Source organism: Nanorana parkeri, unplaced genomic scaffold (genome assembly GCF_000935625.1).
Source record: "Nanorana parkeri isolate BGI_ZX_2015 unplaced genomic scaffold, ASM93562v1 scaffold537, whole genome shotgun sequence".
NCBI lineage: Eukaryota > Metazoa > Chordata > Amphibia > Anura > Dicroglossidae > Nanorana > Nanorana parkeri.
The window spans coordinates 880,161-901,941 of record NW_017306805.1 but is presented as its reverse complement, the minus strand read 5'-3'; the positions used below and the strand labels follow the sequence as shown (position 1 = coordinate 901,941).

General features: G+C 40.7%; 1 protein-coding gene across 1 annotated transcript in view; it reads right to left on the bottom strand.

The window, feature by feature from the left end:
* CELF5 (CUGBP, Elav-like family member 5) overlaps window positions 1-21,781 on the bottom strand; it is a 114,220-nt gene that overhangs the window by 22,745 nt on the left and 69,694 nt on the right. Inside the window, exon 3 of the mRNA XM_018561686.1 lies at window positions 1,283-1,331. Coding sequence (XP_018417188.1) covers window positions 1,283-1,331 — 49 coding nt within the window. The remainder of the gene's footprint in view (window positions 1-1,282; window positions 1,332-21,781) is intronic.

Genomic DNA, 21,781 nt, shown 5'->3' with positions numbered 1-21,781 from the left:
AGCGCCACACAGGCTGAACACGCCCCCCCCCCCCCTTTCTCCCCCACACACATGCTGCACAGAGCATCCTACTCCCTCTACCTCCCATCTTGCATGCTCTGTTGCACTCTCTCTCTCCCTTCGCAATCTCCCTCCTCACAGACACACACCAAGCCCCCTTCTCTCCCCCAAGAGCCTCTCTTTCTCTCTCTCCATCCTCTGACTGGCAATTTCCCATGCCGTCCGGCAACCGTGAAGATGTGTCTGAAGCTGAAAGCATCATCTGGTTGCCATGGCAATAGGCTGTGCCGACACGCGGTGTGCCAGGGTGGTGATGTATATTGCAAGGGTTTAAGGAGTGCTCAGCTGCTGTAGACAGTGACGGCAAAACCAGGTCAGGGAGGCTGGACTAAGCAGGGGGATGTGGGGACGCATGACTATATAATGATAAGTATCCTTGCAATAATAATAAGCATTTTGCCCTACAATGGAGTAATAAATGCATTGCTCTTGAACAATGCAAGTTGCAAAATGTTATAGAAATGCCAGACATTCATGTACACATTTATACTCATGCTCACTCTACACCTCATTTGAGTACATCAGTTTTTTGTTTTTTTTAAATCTTATAGCATAAATGACTTCCCAGTACACACAGTGATACTGGGAAATATATATATAGATATATATATATATATATATATCTATATATATAACACGCACATCACAACAGGCATTGGCTACCTACACAATAATAATGACAGTGCCGCCCTGTATTACGATGATACACATAATGACGTATACAAATAATTCAATCACTGCACAATATGATGATGCACAATAAAGACAGATTTTTTGATAATAGTGGTTCAAAATCAAGCCTTAGCACTAGTAAGTCCAAATCTATAGACAACAGTCATCAGAAATAAGATAAATAGACATTAGAGAGGCCAGATTTAATCATGCATTATATTACAAATGTCTTGATTGAGAGCCACCAATCTGTCCATGAACCATGTTCTATGCTTTCAGCAATCCACTATAAAATGATGATGAGTCTCCACACAGTGACAATGACCATGGCTCTCAGTATGATTCTGCAGTAATGAACATGCTGTGCTGTAGAATGATACAGTGTAAATGTACATTGATGTTGAACACTCTGTGATCTAGGGTGTTTAATAATCAATGTTTTTAATGAACACACAAGCCCCCATGATGATGGTTCTCTGAACTCAGGGATTCAGGATTGCTTTGGAAGACACTGCTTAAGCATTTTCCCAATTCCTGATTGGATACATACCTCCCCGACTTTCGCTGTCTGCAGGCTTCACCTGAATGGGCCGTGCCATCTGGAACCAGAGAACACGCGGGATAAATGACCCAAACCTTTATTCAATACCGTTAAATGTATAGATCTGTTTTATGCTTGTGCCACACTGCACTAGCACAAAAGAAGGGTCATAACTGTCCTGCAAACATTAAACGCTATAATATTTTACTCGGTACCAAAGATGCTAAATGATTGCAGTATTTTGGCCATTTTTAGTAACACTAAAACATTTGAGAAAAGTGTGCAACATTTATATTTTGATTTGTCATGAAATTAGAATCGCAATCACCAACATACATACTCTGTAACAAAAATAAATATATTATTGGGTTTCTTTAAGGCAATGCAGAGTGATAATATACAAAGTGCAGTAGTCCATAATGTACAGTGGTTCAGAGGAATTACATTTTGGTTCTTTTTGCCCCACTTCATCCTAAGATAACTAGCTGCTCCAGTGGGGTACCTACAAGTCCAGCTTCGAGTGTTCCATATCTTGACCTGATGAGAGCGAAACAGTCTGAAACAGCTGTATGCAAATGGCAATAAATAATTTAGGCTGAACTATAAGAAAGTTGTTCTGGATACATAGTTAGCCAAGGAGGCATAAACTCATTTGAATGACTCTACCCACTTTCCTAAGAAAAGAAACCCTTCATTTGGACTAATGTTGGAAATTATGACATACAAATACCTTCTGTTTTTAAAAATGCATACTGACTACAGGTCAGTGAAAACAAAGACATATTCTGATTGCTTACTGTGGGTCAGTGTACATTTGCTGTTTACATAAATAAATAAGGCTATACAGAAAATATTTCCTCAGTGCTTGTCCCTCTATTGAAAATGTCAAAAACACGAGGGGAACAATGTAACATATGTTCTGGAGTTGCCCACTTTTGCAATGCTTTTGTGATAAGGTAAAGGTAACTTTCTTTAAGGCCTCATTCACACTGCCGCGCATATACGCACGTACGTGCGTATTGTACGATATGCAACATATGCAAATAAATGGCTCCATACACACAGCCGCGTATGGAGCCGTATATTTGCGTAGCGTATATATGCACAAAAACAGAATGGAACAGAGATGCGTCCGGGCAGCGTATTTTTGCGTATATACGCGTGTTAACATCCACATACGTGTATATACGCGCGTACATGCGTACAGCACATTAAAAATTCCATTACGAGTGATGCATTCTGGGATTGCATATAGTGCACGCATATACGCGTAAATACGCAATATACAATTTTGCTTGCGTTGTGTGTGAATGAGGCCTTAAACTAAGCGACGTCCAATTGGGAGATGACCGAGCAGCTTTCCTCTTCCATCCTACTTCTATGTCAATAAATGTTGCAAAAAGTCAGTGCTCATACATTTAATGAATGTGGCAAAAGCCTGTATTCCGCTTTACTGGAAGCAGACTTGCCCTCTATGGACCAACAAAGTTAGTTAAATAAAAAAACATGGTGGATCTTATAGTGGCCTCAAACCATACAGATGAACAATTTCATAAAACATGGTTTTACTGGATAAACATTACCTTAACACCAGTACTGCTCCTTAGTGGAATTTCCATAGGCTTCCCCTCTCCTTTGACTTTGTGCGGTTGTTGTGCCTTGCCTGTCGTGGTTCACCCTTCTGAACTACCCCCATGCCACCGTTGCATTCCATTCCCCCTTGTTTTTCCCTTCCCTATACCTCTTCTTGCTGTAATCTCCCCTCTTCTCTTTCACTTCCTGCTATTCTTTCTTTTCTGTCCTGTTTATTAGTTTTCCTTTTATGCTCCTATACTGTACAACCTAGTGATTGGCATCTAATGGCCTACTCATCATGGCACTGCTGGAGGCCCCATTCTGACCGATGGGCGCCCTATTTTTACACAATCCACAGTTTCACTCTCTGGGTGGTCTTTATTGGGTCCCGATATCCTATGGTTACTCCCAGGGCAAAAGTGGTTTTCTAATCAATGCTAAAGGCTATAGCACTCTTGGACTGCATTCCTATGTTGAAATCTGAACTCTTGTCTTTGGTACAAAATTATCCTGTATGTACATGATGTGTCAAATGTCTTGGGATACTGTTGGCACCTTTCCCAAGTATATGTTTATGTTGTGTTATAAAATATTACCTGAAATCTAAATAAAGAATTCAGAAAATAATTACATAGATAAGGCTGTCAGTGTTTTACTAGGTTCTTCAGTATGCTACTAGAGAAATATGCAGGATACATATTTGATGCACATGTTGACCTGCCCATTTAATGTATTCCCTGTTTAGAATAGACTGATGGACAAAACGCTAATCAACAGCTAAAAAAAGGAGTGGAATGGAGAATAAGTACAGTAATACCTTGGTTTAAGAGCATAATTCGTTCCGGAAGCATGCTTGTAATCCAAAGCGCTTGTATATCAAAGCGAACTTCCCCATAGGAAATAATGGAAATTCAGATAATTCGTTCCACAACCAAAAATATTCATATAACAATGATTACAATACTGTACTGTAATATAATACTGTATAAAATATAAAGAAAAATAAACCAATTACAGGCACCTTCGTGGCTGGTGTGAGGGGGACAAGAGAGAGGAGGATTATTGTGTAGGACGACTTTCACTAACACTAACGGAATCACTGCTATCTCTTGACTCAATGGAATCTTTTTCATTTTGTGAAACCTTAACAAGGAATCTATTCAATGTGACATTGTGTTGTCGTTAAACAGTCTCATCGCTCGCACTGCTACAGCCTTATTCGGGTGGCGCTTTTCTACAACATTTTGCTCTTATTGCAAGACATTGCTTGTATATCAAGGCAACATTTTTCAGAAATGTTTGCTTGTCTTGCAAAACGCTCTCAAACCAAGTTACTTGTAAACCAAGGTATTACTGTATTATTCATCATATTGCTGTGCTGCCCCGTGGTGCTGACCCTGAACACATCAACAATAAATAGGCTAGCCTGTCTCTCAAATACAGAATATGTATGAGCTGACTGTGCAAAACAGACAACACCTTAGCACCTTGTAAATTCACCTGCCTAAAGCGACCTTTGACACATACCAGACTGAAAGCTCAAAGTGAACTCAAAACTGTAAGTATCACAGTGTCTAAATGATATCACCTAAGTATTGTAGTATAACCAATATTATTTGTTAAGAAGAATAAGCAAACATTGAAGTACATTATGTTCATCATTTTATGTCGTTTCATAGCAGAATATACCCAATTTTTCTAATTTATTAAGGAATGTTCATTGCTATTCTACATGGCTGACAGCTAAGAAATCCCGTGTCAGGGCTGCTGATTGCTGCTGTTTTAGGATTGATGGAAATATGGATAACTGAAATATAAAACGGACAGCATGAATATACAGAATAGCAAGGTAATCGTAGATTTCTGCAAAGGTAAAGCACTTAATTTCATGTGTTACCTTTGATAGATTAAATAGCCCCAAGTATCCATAGGGACTGATTAGTGTGTTTAGTCTGTACAATCTCTAGGGCTAATCACAATATTGGCTTCAGATCAGTGAGCTTGAATATGTGTAAGCCTATACCATGTGCAATTTGAATATCATTAGAGAGCTAAAAATAAAGGGAGTTCAGTGAACACATGGTTTCTATGCATGATAACGTTTAAAAGTAACAAATGCTACTGAAAAATAATATACTATTTTATTAAATACTTTTTTTTTTAAAAAGAGCAGGAGCAGCGCTTTATTAGATAGATTTACAATAAGATCTCAGCGTAATTCACAAAGTCAGATGTCCCTCCCTCTGATGAAAAGAAGAACTGTGCCAATATAAAACATGCCCCTGCCCACATCTTAGGCATGGAAAGCTGCCCCAAACAGAGTACTATCACTGCCACAGATGTCTGCATGACTGCTGCATGCCTGCACTATACATGAATGCAGGTGTCACAGAGCCGTCTCTGTTAGTCTGATTTGCACTAAATAGGCGTTTGACTCTGTCTGCAAGTTGATTGATAAATACCCCTCACAGTGCAAATAAATTAAGCATGTTTAACTTAGGAGACACCCCATCCTCGGGATAGACATACATTATGTGTTCCCCTAAGTTTGCTTTGTTGTTCCATTCCCTAAGACGACAGATTTCCCCTTACCCGTTTTGTAGAAGAGTAATGTGATAGTGAAATATTCATTTCTTATTCAGGCTTACAAAATAAGGTAAAGCAAAAAATTATAAAAAATAGGTAGCCCACAAGCCCCTTATAGTTTTGCAGGTAAGGCCAATTAAGAACTTAAAAGAGAACTATGGGGTGAGTGTTTTTCCCCATAGTTCTCTTTAGGGTCACGGGAGGACACAAACTAGCGTCCTCCCGTCACCCTAAGCTCAGTATATTGCCCGCGATATACTGAGAGCACCACTGCTGGGACGGATCCTGACAATACCTATCTAGAGGCAAAGCCACCTACACCAGCCCCCTCCCCCGTCTGTTCCTCCAGTCAGCACTGGAGGGTCAGAGAGAGGAGGGGGGAATCAGTACTGATCGCTGAGTGTTTGTGCTCTGCTCTCCATCCTGACTGCTCTGCCTGTCCCAGGAGGCTGAGCTCTCCTCCCGCACCACCCTGCTTGGCCTCCTGACAGCTGTCTCCTCCCCACACGGCCCTGCTCAGCCTCCTGACAGCTCCTCTCCTCCCCGCTGGGTGCTGGCAGCTGAATCGGCTGTGTCCCCTCCGATCCATGCTGCCTCTGCCCCTGGGGCAAATCAGCGGGGATTGGAGCAGACACAGACAGGTGCCCAGAGGGAAAAAAAAGAAGCTAGGGATGCACCACATTTTCTGTTGCATTTTCAGGCATTTTGGTACTATAGGCATTTTGCCCATAGCACCATTTTCGCCTGAAATGTTTCTATGGCTGAAATTTCTGTGCATCCCAACTATTTATATGTACCTTTTGGTACATTAGGCCATAGCTGGACAAAGGTTTGAGGTTTTATATGGTTGTTATCAATGAAGCAGGCTCCTGGTTTGGACAGACTGACTGCTGAAATCCAAAATAATTTGCACACCCCTGCATGATGCTGCTATCTTCAATGATATACTAGTCACTGATACAGACTGGATGGCATCTGTGGATTTAGCGGCTTGTGGATATGTGTGAAGTATGTGGATCTCTCTTAGTGTGTTGTTCTTTGGTAGACTCAAAAACTAAATTTTTTACTTGGCCTTCTCTACATTTCAACGTTTAATGTTACTCTACTTCCCTGATGGACTGATGTGTGCAGTTTTATTTACACTGCCAGTTTTTGCCAGTAGCAAAAGAGACTAAGGGTCGAATGTGATTTCACACAGCTGGAATGCCATAAAAAGCTATGTGGCATAGCGGTGCAGGTTTTCAATTATAGGCGATGACAACCATGGCAGCTGAATGGATTTTTTGACAGTGGGATGAGGGCAGTGTATTGTTTGAGGCAGTACAGCTATAAGTTTGATATATAGACGTGTGAATGGAGAGCTGAGTTTGCAGGTGTAATATACAGGAAAATGGGTGTAGTGTAATTTATATCTGTCGGCTATAGCTGCGTGTAGCGATATTAGTGAACAGACAGAGTAACAAATTCTGACACGTAAGGTTAATTGGTATGTGTACAGAGGATTCACTGTCTGTAGTGGAGGAACTGTGGATTATATGGGAAGTTATATGTATGGGGGGCTTCAGTATACCAAGGAGGATAATATAGTGTGATGTGAAAGATTTATTTGAATTAGTGATACTGTGTCTAGTATTGAAAAGGAAAGTTAGAAGGAAAGTAGAGTAGAAAGTAGTATTTTCAAATCTCATTGGACTCAGCTGAAAATAACTGTCAATTTCTTGAAAATAATGATCCTTATCCTGGTGTTTCAGCTTTGTGAATTGAGCCTATTTTCAGTTATTATTACCCCCAACTTATTTCTGGCATGACTTTCCCATTTCTACATGCTAGCTCTCCCATATTTATATAACTGCAATTAATGAAGAAATTCACCACTAGAGGCAGGACAGATAAACCAAACTAAATGACAACCACATTGTTATTAAAGAAGTCTAGCCAGAAGATGCAAATGCTTGATAAACCCCCAAGGGGACCCAGTGCACATTACACTAGGTCCCATTCAAATCTATGTGGGTTTTTTAAAATAAAATAAAATAATTATTTATGTAAGTGCTAGCTGCAGCTCCACCCCAGGCTGAAGCCCAATTTAGGGGCGTTCCTATTGTAAAGTTACAGCAAGTACTGAAGTCACCTCCTTCTCTTCATTCTGTAGCCCTCTGCCTCCATTGCCACCATCTCTGGGCATAACAGTGCACATAGAGCCCACACAACCCCTGCCCCCTCCTCCTCTGAAAGCTGCCAGACAGAACATATTCAGCTCTGTTGTGCAGCCCTGTGCCCTCTATCTTCTCCTCAGCTTCTTCAAAGTAGCAAAGAAATACTAGGCCTGGGCCCACCACCAGCTACTCAAGAAAAAGAGGAACTAGTGTAGTAGCTGGTGGCTTGTGTTGTTGTTGGCTTGTGTTTTTTGTGACGGATGGCACTCCTAGCCAGCCACTGACTCCACTCTCTATCCCCTGAATAGCTGGTGTAATGTGCAGGCTCAGTATTTGTTGTTATTCAAAGAAGCTGGCAGAGAAGATCAGAACATGCACAGGGCTGCACAGCGGACCAAAAGATGTTCTTCCTGGCAGCTTTCAGAGGAGGAGGGGGCAGGGGTTGTCCTGTGTGCACTGCCTGTGTGCACTGCCTGTCATGACCCTTCTCCTCTGCGTTGTCAGCCAGAACTACCGTCTCCTTTGTCCAGCATTGTTGGATAGCAGTGGAGAGAGGGGTGGGGGTGAACTATCCAACTACGCTGCTCAGCATCACCTGCACAGAATTTAAGGGGGCCAAGTGTGATGGCACTGGGTCCCCTTGGGGGGTTAACAAGCTTCTTCATCTTCTGGCAAGATTTCTTATTTAATGAGGTGGCCACCCCGTAGGGGTTTGTTTACTAAAGAAGTGGAGACTGTTCATTTAAAAAGTTAATGTGCACTGAGTTTGGTAAATAAGGTGAAGCTATATTAATTTTAATGTAAAAAAATAGGAATTTTTCTTGCACATGACTGCTTGACTAATTTCAGCATCTCTAATCTATACAAAGTAAATATTTACTTTACTAAGAGAACAATCTCTAATTCTTTAGTAAATCAACCCAAAGACTTACATTGTAAGAAAGAGAAGTAAAACATAGAAGAAGCTTGCATTTTTAATAACTTAAGTTAGCCAATAATGGGTATCACTTCAACTCCAAATTTGCTACATTAATCAATGGCTCACCCGGCACAAAACTATACTATGAATTATTAATAGAAACCTTAAACCTTAAAACAATAAACAAGAGTTGATAATATTATTTACATTTCCTTTAGTTGCGATTTGGATTTGACAATCCAATATGTTCTACAAATTTCAACATTACAAGTACTGTATTTAATAAAATATTTTGAACAAATGGCTACATTTTGCAACATGTTCATTACAGAATGTAACATACAGTGCAATTTTGTTTGTTTTAAATCTGCATATTGTACAAAACATTTTGTAAAGGTACGGCACAAGGATACTATACATTTTAGTTTATAAAGCATACACAAGATAATTTACTGAATCAAGCAGAAATATAAAAGTGCAATGACCCACAGCAGCAAATTAGCACTCGTTCTTTGTTCTGTGTGCTGCGACCTGACAAAAGGTGATCACTATGGGTTATTGCACATTGCATGTCTTGTCCCTTTTTACATAACCTCAAAAAATATATGTCAAATAGTCTTTAATGGCAACAGCTATTATAGGCAGCCCTAGTTAGCGTTGTTATAATGACAATGATAATAAAATGCAGAATAACATCATAAGAATATTAACTCATTCCCATTAAAAATAATTTTGTAAAGGACTGTTTTTTTAGCTATAGTTCCCTTTTGGGTCAGCATCTAGTGAGCTAATGCCCGCTATATGCTGACAGCGTAGAGCCATGCTGCAGCCAGGAAAGATCCCGACAATATTGTTTGGGATCCACCCCGCTGTCTGATTGATAGCTGACTTGGCCTATCTAGAGACAGAGCCAACTAAAACCACCCCCTCCTCCCCTGTCTGTCCCTCCAATGCGTAGTGGAGGAACAGAGAGAGGGGAATCCTGCGGGGAACGGTCACTGACAGTCAGAAGAGAGAAGCCGTGAGCTGAGTGATCAGCGGTTTGTTATCATTCGGTTCTCGAGCTATAGAGCTGGCTTGTGACAGCTGCAGTGTCAAAAGTCGGCTCTAACTATTGGTATATTTTAATCTCCCAAAAGTTCTCCTTTAAATCTGGACTCCAGACACATTTAAAATACACAAATCAATACAGTTCTGCAATCATTGTGGTTTTCAAATGACAGCATTGTTAGAACCTGAATTTGGCCTGGCGTCAGCCTCTTGCAGAGCTCAGACTGGGAGAGGGAGAAGCAGCACAAGGAGCCAATCAGGTGTGCTGCAGCTCAAGGAAGGGAGATCAGAGAGACAGAGAGATGAGCTTATCAGTCTTTTGCTTTTCCTTTTACTCTCCAGTCAAAGGGTCGGGGTAGGACCTGTAAATGTAAGGGAAACTGCATGAGACAAAAACCAGGTCTCCTCCACTCTGTCAGGCTGGGTTGGGTGTTCTGGCAAATTTGTATACATTTTTGAAAAATGGATGAACAGAAATAAAAATCCCTTGGTAAGTAAAACAGCATCCTCATATGTATTTAGCTGTTTGGTTGGATTTCAGCTTTAAAGAATGCCCTGCGCTTTTGCACACATACATGCTGCTTACAATAGTCCAGATGTGGAATAGTCCATAATGGTCCAGATACTACTATAGATCCCCAAGAGATTCAGTTGTACTGGGGCTTCTCATTCTCATTTTAATTGCCCCTTCAGCAGCAGCAGGAGTAAATACGGGTGGGTAAGTTGCAAGGATCTTTTTCCTGGTGTGTTAGCTTTGTGAATTTAGCCTTATACCTGTACTGATAAAAATAGTTTTAGCTATCAAATTCATTGATAGAAAGATCATGTGAACCTCTAGGATAATTACATTTTAAAAAGTAGGCTAATTGACGTAAAATGTTTTATAAATCAAAGTATAAAAATCACACAATATTTTCTTTTCACAGCAGGACTCGGTTGATGTGCAAAAAGGCCTGTTCAATAGAGATCTCAGAAGACCTCCACAGTAAAAATATTGCACCACTGCAGGACACAACTGTGACTGCAACTACAACCTTGGTAGGTGCCAGCAACCCAATGTGTATGGCAACATCAACCAAATCCACAATCAAAATTCCAAAAATATCTACACACCACACCCTCTCACAACAAATAGCTTTATTTGGTTAAATTGATACTTTTACCCTGCAAGTCTCATGCCTCTGACATGTTTTATTAAAAATGAGTTAAAGGGGGAAGCCTGCTGGGGTGAGAGGGGACATTTCACATAATAATGAGTGCTATGTCTAGCCTTTATTTGTTGGATTTTGAAAGAGAACTCAAGGGAATGATTAGGGAAAAAACGGATGTCTAATGATTTAGGCCTCCTCTCTTGCACTTGATAATTTCTGTATGTCTGCCACAAGAAAAGCACTCAACAAAAGTGGTGCTGTTCAAGAACAACATTGCTGCCTTTAACAGGGCTGGTAAAAAAACAAAAACAAAACTCAAATATTCCACAGCACTACTGGGACAATATAATGACAGGTGAAAATTCTGAAATTGGCACAGTTTTACAAAATTTGTATCACTGGTGTGTGTGGGCCCTCCCCTAGGTGTCCCCAGAAGCAGATGTGGGTTTACTCAAAGGGTGTCCATCCATCTTTTGGCATGGATATCTACAAGAAGGTTTAAATTTTATTGGGTGGCACTAGTATGAAGCAGCCATCAGGTTTCCTCACTGGCAACAGATGACAACTGAAAAGAAGTACTGAACTATCAGGCAAGAGCATAAACCAGAAAAACAATAACCACTGAAGAGATTGAGTTAAAACAAGAGTAAATATTTGGATATGCAGCATTTCAACCAGTAGCTACATAGAAACTGACTGCAAGTATGATCAGTGGCTGCTCACGAAAGGTGCTTTACCGTTATGTTTAAAACACTGCCTATCAACACAAAAAACATCAGCACAACTGAGAAACATAGTGTGAGGAGTTAATGATCTTGGATTACTTTGCTGTCTCGATGCCTGAATGGCTTATAGGCATTGAGGGAGTAATGACCTCCAAGCTATCAAGAAATTATATAGCAGAATGTTAGGGCATCTGTCTGAGATCTAAAAACTAAACAGAAGTTAGGTCATGCAGGATGACAATGATCTAAAAAGGCATAAAGTAACAACGGAGTCGTTAAAACAACAGAAATTACGTAAATAAAATGACCAAAGTCCTGATCCCAGGGTCACCATCCTATTCTAACACATCTACATGGATTTAAGCAGGTTGTATAAAAGAAAAGGGCCAAAAACACAAACCTCCTAATTGCAAAGAAACATGTGTGTGTTGTCTGGTAAATAAGATTAGCTTGCCTTTATTATAATGAGATAGATTGAAGATCTTATCACATATTAGGAGCAAGGGTTCCCAAGCATAATCTTATATATCAAAATGGTGTAGGCATATATATATTCAGAATAATGTAAGTATAGTATAAAGTGTCAGTATAATGTTGGCGGGATTATATTATGCAAGACTTTCATGCATTAAGGGACTTAATGCAACTTTTGGAGGAGGGGGGTGGTAGCGGTTTAACATCTGATGACAATACAGTTGATGATAAAGATGATCCTGAATCGTTTTTACTTACAGCACTCTCAAAATTTAGAAATAAATCTTAAAAGTTCCCGGCTTTGCAATCAAATCCCAATATTTGGTCTTTTCTACAAAACATGATTAAGGAAATTTAAGGCCTCTCTAGCCCCTCAACAATGACCAACAATTTCTCAAAACCATTGAGGGAAGCTTTATGTAGATTACGGGCAAATTTGGAAATCATCATAAAACCAGCTGATAAGGGAGGGAATGTGGTAGTATTGAATAGGGTAGACTACGAACAAATGTGTACAAAAATTCTTCAGAATAGGGAATGGTATCAGAAAATTGAGGCTCAAACAGTTAAGGGATTTTAGGTTGAATATTTGGCTCTCATTTATCAAGTATACTCTAGGGCCTTATTGAAAAGGGTACGCTTGAAATTTCTGGATGTTAACTTTCCCGAAATTCCTACATTCTATTGTCTCCCTTAAACCAACAAGAGTTTAGTTAATCCCATGGGAAGGTCAATAGTATCGGGGATGAGTTGCCTCACAGAACCTGCAAGTCGATTGATAGATACGTACCTGCGTCCGCATTTAACATCTCTGCCATCTTATTTGAAGGACACGTTGGATTTGTTAAAAACAATTGATGGGGTGACGATTTCCCCAGATTCCTGGTTAGTTACTGACAGGCTTAGAAGCCCTCGACAGTAGTAACTCTCATGAAAAAGGACCGAGAGTAATTAAACAGTTTGTGAACGCACAAACTCCTCGATGCCATATAATTCCTTTGTGTTGGAATAGCTTCAATTTATTCTAATGCATAATGTTTTTCTTTTTAATGGGTCCCACTACCTCCAGGTACAGGGCGAAGCAATGGGCACGTGTTGTGCCCCATCCTATGCCAATCTGTACCTTGAAGGGGGTGGGGGGACGTGAATTGTTTTCCAATTAATATATTCAAGGCTTCTCTGCATATATCTTGACGTGGCTAAGATATATTGATGACATATTCATGGTTTGGACAGGCTATTCCTTTTCTTTCTCTTAGGTCTACTCCTTTATCCACCTATGACTTCGGGAAGTGAGAGATTAGTCTCCTACTTGATCGTATCCCAGGTGTGGGTACATTTTTCTTTGGCTACCTCCCAGTTGTCACTTTCGTGGTTCCTCATTGGCTCTTGTAGCCAGTGGGTGTTGGCGGAGGGTGGGGTGACCCTTCTCCAGTCATGATCACGGAATGGATGCAAGGAGTTCACTATACTGTATGTAGTGACGCGGTGATGTCACCACGTGAGTGCTGTTATAACGCCGCCCAGGCTGCCAGAATCAGATGCGGCTTGAAGCGGCTCTGGTACAGTTGGCAGCAGGATGGAGTGGAACGGAGGATCGTTTGGTTATACCTCTCTTTTATATCAGCCTTGCACCTTGGCATTGAAGTGTCTGTTTTCCAGTTTGTCAGGGTAGTAGGTTTCGATCTTTTTCCATCTGTTTGTGGCTGGCTCTTGATATTTAAGCCTTGTTTGGTGGCAGCTATCAATCCTTTAAGCTAATGACTACGTGGGTATGGTATTTCCATCTTGACTAATAGTATGGATGGTTAACCTGGATAATAATGGTTTATTGTCTTAAATTTTATGATTTTTAAAATATATTTGTAATGATACTTTTCAGTTATAGGGATATGAAAAAGACACTGAGAGATCTCTCGCCCCCAATTCTCCAGGTTCACCGGTAGTGTTGCTGTTCGTCAAATCCTCCAGTGCATGCAGGATCTCGGGGCCGACATTCCATCTGTCTATGTTATTGATTGCCTCCTATTTGATATGTGCTTTGTATGATGTTACATAAGATTATTGATATAATTATCTGTTTTGGATTTTCACTTATTCTTTTATGGTTATCTCAGATCTCTTCCAAGTTAGAATTCCTGAAGAAGCGCATGAAGCGTGAAACGCGTTGAATTGTGAAACACTCCAACTACTAAAAAGAAGTGCCATTCTCAGATGAAGCAATTTGTAAACAATACATTGTGTGGTGAGGAAAGCTTTCATGATTTTAATACTTACCAAAATGTTAAGTATTTTTTTTTTTGGGGGGGGGGGGTTAACCTTTTTTTAATCATTGTCTAAATAAAGAATTGTTTTATACTATTTTGATGTAATAATAATTTTTGGCTCTGTCACTGAGCACCTAAAAAACCCCTTTAAATATTAAATCTCTTTCCTATTAATGTAATTTATGTAACTCTTATATAACTACAAATTCCACAGAACTACATGCAAGTCCCTGAGTAGTTCAAGGCTGTCAGTCCCACTCTCTTGCTTCCTCATTTCTCTCACTGTCAAAACCTATCTCTGCTTCTTTCTGTCTGTTTGTGTATGTCTCTGTGCTCTGCCCGGGGCTTTGCATCTGTCTCTCTGTATTTCTGTGTCACTGGCTCTATACTGTATCATTTTGGTCTTGCTCCTTTGTCACTCGGCTTGCTGTGTGTGTTTAGAAAATCCTGATTCTGTCGTAATTTCGTCTCTCCCTCTTTTTATAGCATTTGCTCTTTAGATCTCTTCTTGTCTTTTCCTCTCAATTAGTATTTCTTTCCGCCTCTGAAAAGGCCAGCCTGTGCCCCTTTGCATTGCTTTGCTAGAATTCTCCCTCTGTACAGAGCTGGTCCCCAGCTGTGGTCTCCCAGGAGCACATACAGACCCCTGTAATGTTCCGAACTGTCCTTCTACCCAAGCTCTGGGAGATCCTCCAGTCTAACAGATGTATGAGAGCTACAATGAGGGGAACACACAGCTCGCAGATGCTGGGGGGTGGCCAATACAAACAGTAGGGTGACGGGAGAAATCTGGATACTCTCTCGATGAAACACAGACACTGTTCACTCTTAAATCTATAGATCTAACCATCAATGAATACAATATAAAGGAGCATGCAGTGCTTTATCAGATACTAATAAGCACGCTATACTAATGTATAATAAGCACAGAGATGCATGTATACATCCCTTACACATATCATAGATTAGGCTTTGCAATAAATAGAAGGCTTACAGTGTATTTGTAGAATATTTTGCATATGGAAAACGCTGAGCAATGCATGTTCGCCCGTATCACTTGCAGAATAACAGCATATCTGCAGATCAGTGTTAAAAAGCACATATATGCTCAGACAGACATATAAACTCCAGGCTACCCCATATCTCCCCCTCCCCCAGACCCGTCACTCCAGCTATAACAGCACCTCTCTGAAAAGGATGGAGTTACCATAGAAACGGCTATTCACCGCACGGAACCTGACATTTGCTGTCGTCGTGGCAACCAGCACTTAGAGGCACACGCCACTTGTACCTCGTTTCTTCATTCTCTGTGTGTATTCATTTGTGTGTAAAATCCACAGAAGCTGACACTCTTTGACAGCGATAAACAATAGGGGAATCCTTAGACATATATGCACCTTTCATCAGCATTGCATGGGCAAAACCTAGCCACGTTTATATACACAACACCGAGAAAAAAACACACACTGTCAGAGCAAATTAGAAACAGAATCCATGTGGAACAATGGATGCATGTGGCTATGTTACGCAAATATTTTGTAAAGTGTACACTGAATTTCTAGGCATGTTTTTTGATTGCTTTGTAAATAAGCAGCGTACAGATCCCTCCTAGACAATACTTTTAATCCACAACACGAAAATGATCCACATTGTTTTGCTAGTATAATATTGCCTAACAAAACAAGAGACACAATATCATGTTTAACAGCTACCCTTTATTTCTACAAATAACCTTCAAATTGCATTTTTACAGCTGCTACGGTCTATTGCTATTGTTAGGACATGTGTGGATGCGCATTTAGGGATTCCTGCGACAGGAACCTACGAATTCCTGTGGCAGGGATCCCAAATATGCAGTTTAGAAGGGGCCGCAGTCACCCATTCAAGTTAATGATCAGGTGGCAGCGACCGCATTTGAAAGCCGCAGTCCGCCAGAACTGAACTGTAATACGATTACATCCGGTTTGGAATAGATCACTATCCTTGGATGCACAATCAGTGTAGTAATATGGTTACATTATTCAGACCATGCATGTAGAGATGGCCATTTAATAAACCAACTATTGAAAAAGTGGTGCATTTCAGAAAATGATTGCACTAATTAGACTGAATTCTTTTTTTTTTTGCAGCAAAAGATCGCAAGACACAGTTGAACGTAGGGCTGATCCTCCATTTATTGTTATTCAGCATGATTTGTTTTGCAAGTGCTGGGCTAAAGATTGAATGTAATCATTAAATACTCCTCTACCAGTAGGAGTTGTGAGGGCAGCGGTCTGTAAAGTTTATTTCACGCTTCCCTATAGATGGCCATAAACCAGTTCAATGTGTTTTTGACAATATTATCTCCAATATGCTCTTGGTTTACTTTCAATCCACCTCTACCCACAACCACCAGTGGACTACACAATTTGTAGAAACAACAAATCTACATGAGAAAGCCTTAGAATAGCAGATTTCTTATGGGAATTATCCCAGGAACACTGTGCAGAAATGTGGTTGGCGCTATTTGAACTGACATTCCATTAGCAAATTATATCGCCTTCCTCTAGAATAACTGTGGGTAAAGAGTTCTGTTTATTGAGGTTTTCTATAAAAAAAAAAATAATTATTTATAGGTTAAACTTGGCGCACTTGCGTCTTTTTTCACGCTAACTATGTAACTATGTAATCAGCCAGTAAATTGGATATCTTGTCTGAAAATACCTAAACACAGAACCTTCAATGTCTACATGTGCTTTATGTGCACATTACCCTTTTGTATCTATAAACCTGTAGCTGTTGATCCATTTAAATTACCATGTGCAACGGAGAAGTATATTTCATATAAGCAGTAAAACACATAATATTATATACTGTAGGGGCATATATCAAGTAATACCAAAGCAATAACTTGTGTACGTTATTTAATTTGCTTGCATTTTACCTGCAGAGCTAACCTCACATATGTAGAACACTTTGTAATCACTAAAGTGTTGGACAAAAAACCCCTGCAGCACTCCAGAGGTCAAGTAGGTTCATAATCCTTAATATCAGTAATAAAGTTAAAGCAATGATCTTCACTTTTTCCTTTTCTGGCAACGAAAATGAAATGCCACTATCAAAAGTTGGGTCCACAGCAGAAACACCAAAATCTAAAACAATGGTTACTTGGTTTAGGTTTTCAAGGACTAATTGTAGATAATACAATGAGTAAAGTGTTAAAGTAACACTAACACTATACTTAAACCTTAAGTGACACTAACACTATAGTTAAACCAAAACCTTAAAAATGCATTCAAGTACCCTAACTAATAACAAAACTGTACCTTATTTGTGTATCACTCAGCTGTACATCCTCAAATCATCTCTGAATTGGTGCCGACACTGTCCTTCCTTTTGGAGGGGGACCACTTTTGTTCCCTGTGTGTTTTGTAAAGTAGCCACCACTTCATGCTCGCTCCCATGTACTGAGATCGTAGTCCATCACGGGAGTGAGCTTCGAGTGGTGGCTACTTCACAACACACACAGGGACCATAGGGAAGAAGGAGAATCAGTACTTGGGGCAAATTAGGTGTCCTGCATTCACATGCGCTAACAAGGAACTTGCTGATGGAGGGGGGGCCCGGCCTAAAGCCGTGTAAGGGGCCCCGAAATTTCTGAAGGCTGCCCTGGCCTCAGGTCAGCTCATTGGTAAGAACTGGGGCCCACAGGGTTTCTTCCTATATCTAATTCTTCTATCATTTATTCCTAGGCTGCAAATTGTACAGCTACGTTTTCACAGTTTATAAATTCAATAGGCTATACAGTGCATGTCAGAACTACCTGAGATGCTGTCCAAGGCCACCCACAGATATAAGATATGGTTTTAAGAAACATGATTTTGATTTATCTCAGAGAGATTTTTTCATATGGCAGTTTTTTTGTAGATGGACACCTATATAAAATGTAATCCACTAAACTGATTTTTTTTCCGAGCAATCTTCCAAGTAGATATAACCTCAATCACTAAAATCTCATATAACCTTTACCACGTTTACATAATTTCAAAGTCACTTTCAATCAATCCTCGGCTTTCAATAAAATAATGCCTGGTGATCCTGTAATAATGTTTTTGGTGCTTCCTGGTATGAAGTGACAATGTTTTCTCCCTGTCTCCTAATTGCTCTCATGCATTATCACCCTGTCACATGTGCTTATTATAGAGCCTATAAGTGGCCATGCCAGCGCTCAATGTGCAATGAGCAATTGTTGCAGTTTGCCACCTGCACTCCATGCGGCTATGTCAACCTTTCTCTTTCTGAATAGCGGTGCTCGAAGTGATGACCTGGATGGCGCCGCAGATAAAAAAAAAGGACAACCAAAAGGGAGAAATTCAAACAGCTGTGTCAGGACTACTAGAAAGGCAGGGTATACCCCCGGCTCATGGGTACTAACCAACCTAGATGACGCCAAAGGGGCAACCTTAACCAAAGCATCAACAGCCACTGTGAGGAAGGAACCCTGCATAGCCTTGAAACATTGGTTTGATCGACGCATGTGATGCATGTTCGCAACCTGTGAGTGCTGGTGATTCCTTTCATCCTTCGTGAGCAATGAATTTCAACTTTCGCTAGAGCAATTGAATAAAGACAGGAAGTAGCTCCAAAAAAGACAGAGGTGATCAGCAGCACTGACATGCAAAAATGAAAAAAATAACATTTTCTCAAAGAAAAAAATCGCAATAATAATGCATGATACACAGTGCTCTAGAAAACTAAATATCATCCAGTTAGGGTTTACATCTTATTTAAGGTATGTGCCTGTATCTGGAAGCATTAGTTTATTATTATCGGACACCACTGCAGGTATATTTTATGAACAAGGAGAGGTTAGCTTTGGGTTCAGGCCTACCATGTGTTCGAGGCAAACCCTGCGTGTTTGAGGTTCAAAGTCCCTGTAGCCATAATGCTCTGCATGGCCTTTAACTTTCTGTCATGTGGACTAGAAAGGCCAATAATAGGGGCTTTGCTAGGTGTCAGCCTTCTGACTATAAAAGGATGGGTTCCCAGCAGCCATTTGTCAATGTGTGTTGGAGTAGTTTAGAGTAAATTGCTATACAGTACTATATTGTGCTATATTGTAATACATTATGTGGATTGCAGTGTGGTGGGCTACATATTCTTCTGTACCCCCCTTCCCTGTGTTACATAGTTAGTTAGGTTGAAAAAAGACCATCGAGTTCAACCTATAGAGATATGGAACAGTTCAGAGATCCAACAGTCCTTCCCAGGACTACCTTTTTGTGTGTGTGTCAGCAACAACTGTAGTTGCCATTTAGCTGCTTGGGTAAAATTAAATAGGGTTGGGGTTTAGTGTTTCAGGGTTTATTTTTTGGAGGGAAGTATATTTTATGTTGCTTTGTTAGGCCATTTTTTTCTGGTGTCCTAAGCAAACACTTTGTTGCTGACACAGGCAAAGCTGCCTCTAGTTTGCAACACATCACTGCATACTTGTGTGGTACAGTAGTGTGCACCATAGTACCATATGTATTTCCCCTATTGCCATAGCTGCCACTACAGTTGGGCAATCCCCTTGATAACAAATGTCAGGCAGAGGTTCTATATGCAAAGGTAGTAGGGTGTGAGGAAATTTAGCAGAACAAAGTGGTGATTGGGCTACACCATCTAGAGGCAGGGCACATCCATCTTTTCTATCTTAGAGTAGCCACACTATACAGCCACAGCGTGAGGAGGGGGTAGCTGAATGGCTAATACAGCTTACCTCTTCTTCCTCCTTCAAGGCACAGAACAGCCAGTTCTCCGCAACTTCTGCCACAGCACCCTCTTTTTTAACCTCATCCTCTTTTGATAATCCCACCATAGCTCAAAAAAACTGCCACTAATGTATTATTTAGGGATCCACCGATACCACTTTTTTAAGACCGAGTACGAGTACCGATACTTTTGATCAAGTACTTGCAGATACCAATTACCGATACTTTTTCTTAAAGGGACAGGTCACATTTTTTCTAAAGCAATACAAACTAATGCTTTAAGGTCACTTTCTTATTATTATGATTCATGAGATGACGATTGAGCATGACGCCGGCTTCCCGGCCAATCAGAATGCCGGGCGCAGGACATAGAGGAAGGGGACATCAGGCAGGGAACAGCAAAAGGCATTGATGTTTCAGTAACTAGAACTTACTGCGATGTGGGCTTCAGTGATAAGGAGGGTGTGGATGATGAGGCAGCAGACTATCTGTGGGTGGTACTGACTGGAAAGTACGAAAAGTTCTGAGGGCTGTTTTGGTTTGCAGCCTGTGTCTGCAGCCGTGGTAAAAATATTAGCCATTTGGGTACCACATGTATGATTAGATACATGACTGCACTACAAAGCTTGATGGGAGCAGCATTTCAAAGAGACAAGTCGGCAGCAAAAGGTCCACACTACTCCTCGTTGTTCCTCACTTTTCACATCTTCCACCACACGCTTCTTTTGCTGCATCCACTGCAAAATCTGTGGCACACAGGCCTACACCTCAACCATATGATTGTTGACCACATTTGGCCCAGGGATCATACAGACACTATTAGAAGTGAGGACTCCATGGACTACTGAGTATCCAGGCTGGACCACTGGGTGGAGATTGCACGGTATGTGTTGGCTTGTCCTGCAGCCAGTGTGCCAGTGTGTAAATACCTGTCACCAATAGTAGCTCCTGCCACCTCTTCTGGACTATTCTGTGCTCCAGCACTGTAAAGGTGCAGCACAAGGTTTCAACAGCTGGACTTCGGCTGCCAATTTTCCCACATCTGTAAGTTAAAGCCTGCTTTGCATCTTAAACTTTTCAGCCTATTCCAGTGCTCTGGCGCTGTAAAGGTGCCATGCAAGGTTTCTGCAGCCGGACTGGAATTTCTTATAATTGCTGCAGGGTAAATCCTGCTTTGTGTCTCAAAGCTAGCCACCTATTCAAGTGTTACGCCACTTTAAAGGTGCCACACAATGTTTCTGCAGTTGGATTTCAGGTGTCCCATACCATACTGTCCAGCCATTGACCAATATTTGTGGAAAATAGTGACAATCGTGAGGTCCAGTAAACCCCTAACTGAATAAAGAGTTGTACTGAACCCAGTGCTACCCTTCTTCCATCAACATTTAGATGTCTGCAACTGACAATCCAATTCAGGCCTTGTGTCTCTGGGGCCAGGCAGGGAGCTAAACAGTCCATATAATATCCCCCCCTCCCCCCGCACTAAAACAACCAGCTCCAGCAGATAAGGTTGAATCAACAGCACTTACATGGTCTATAAGCCCCGAAAGACTTCTAATTAAGATCAATCATAAAATTGCTATCTCATAAGACTTCTAACCGAGCATTCCACAGGCTCTAATGTATCCTGACTATAATTGGGGATTGTAAACCTCCAGAGACAGAGACTTTGATGAAGCCGTATTGTAAATTAGTCATTAAAACTTTCCTTGGCCTGGTGTTTTTATATATGGTTAACTGGATATAGTTAAATCCATTACCAGGATGTCTCTTAATCAAGGCCTGCTAACAGGGCTCATAAAATGCCTGTCTGTTATGTGATTCCACAATACACGTGTGTCAGACTGGGGTTAGTGACCTATACTAACATACA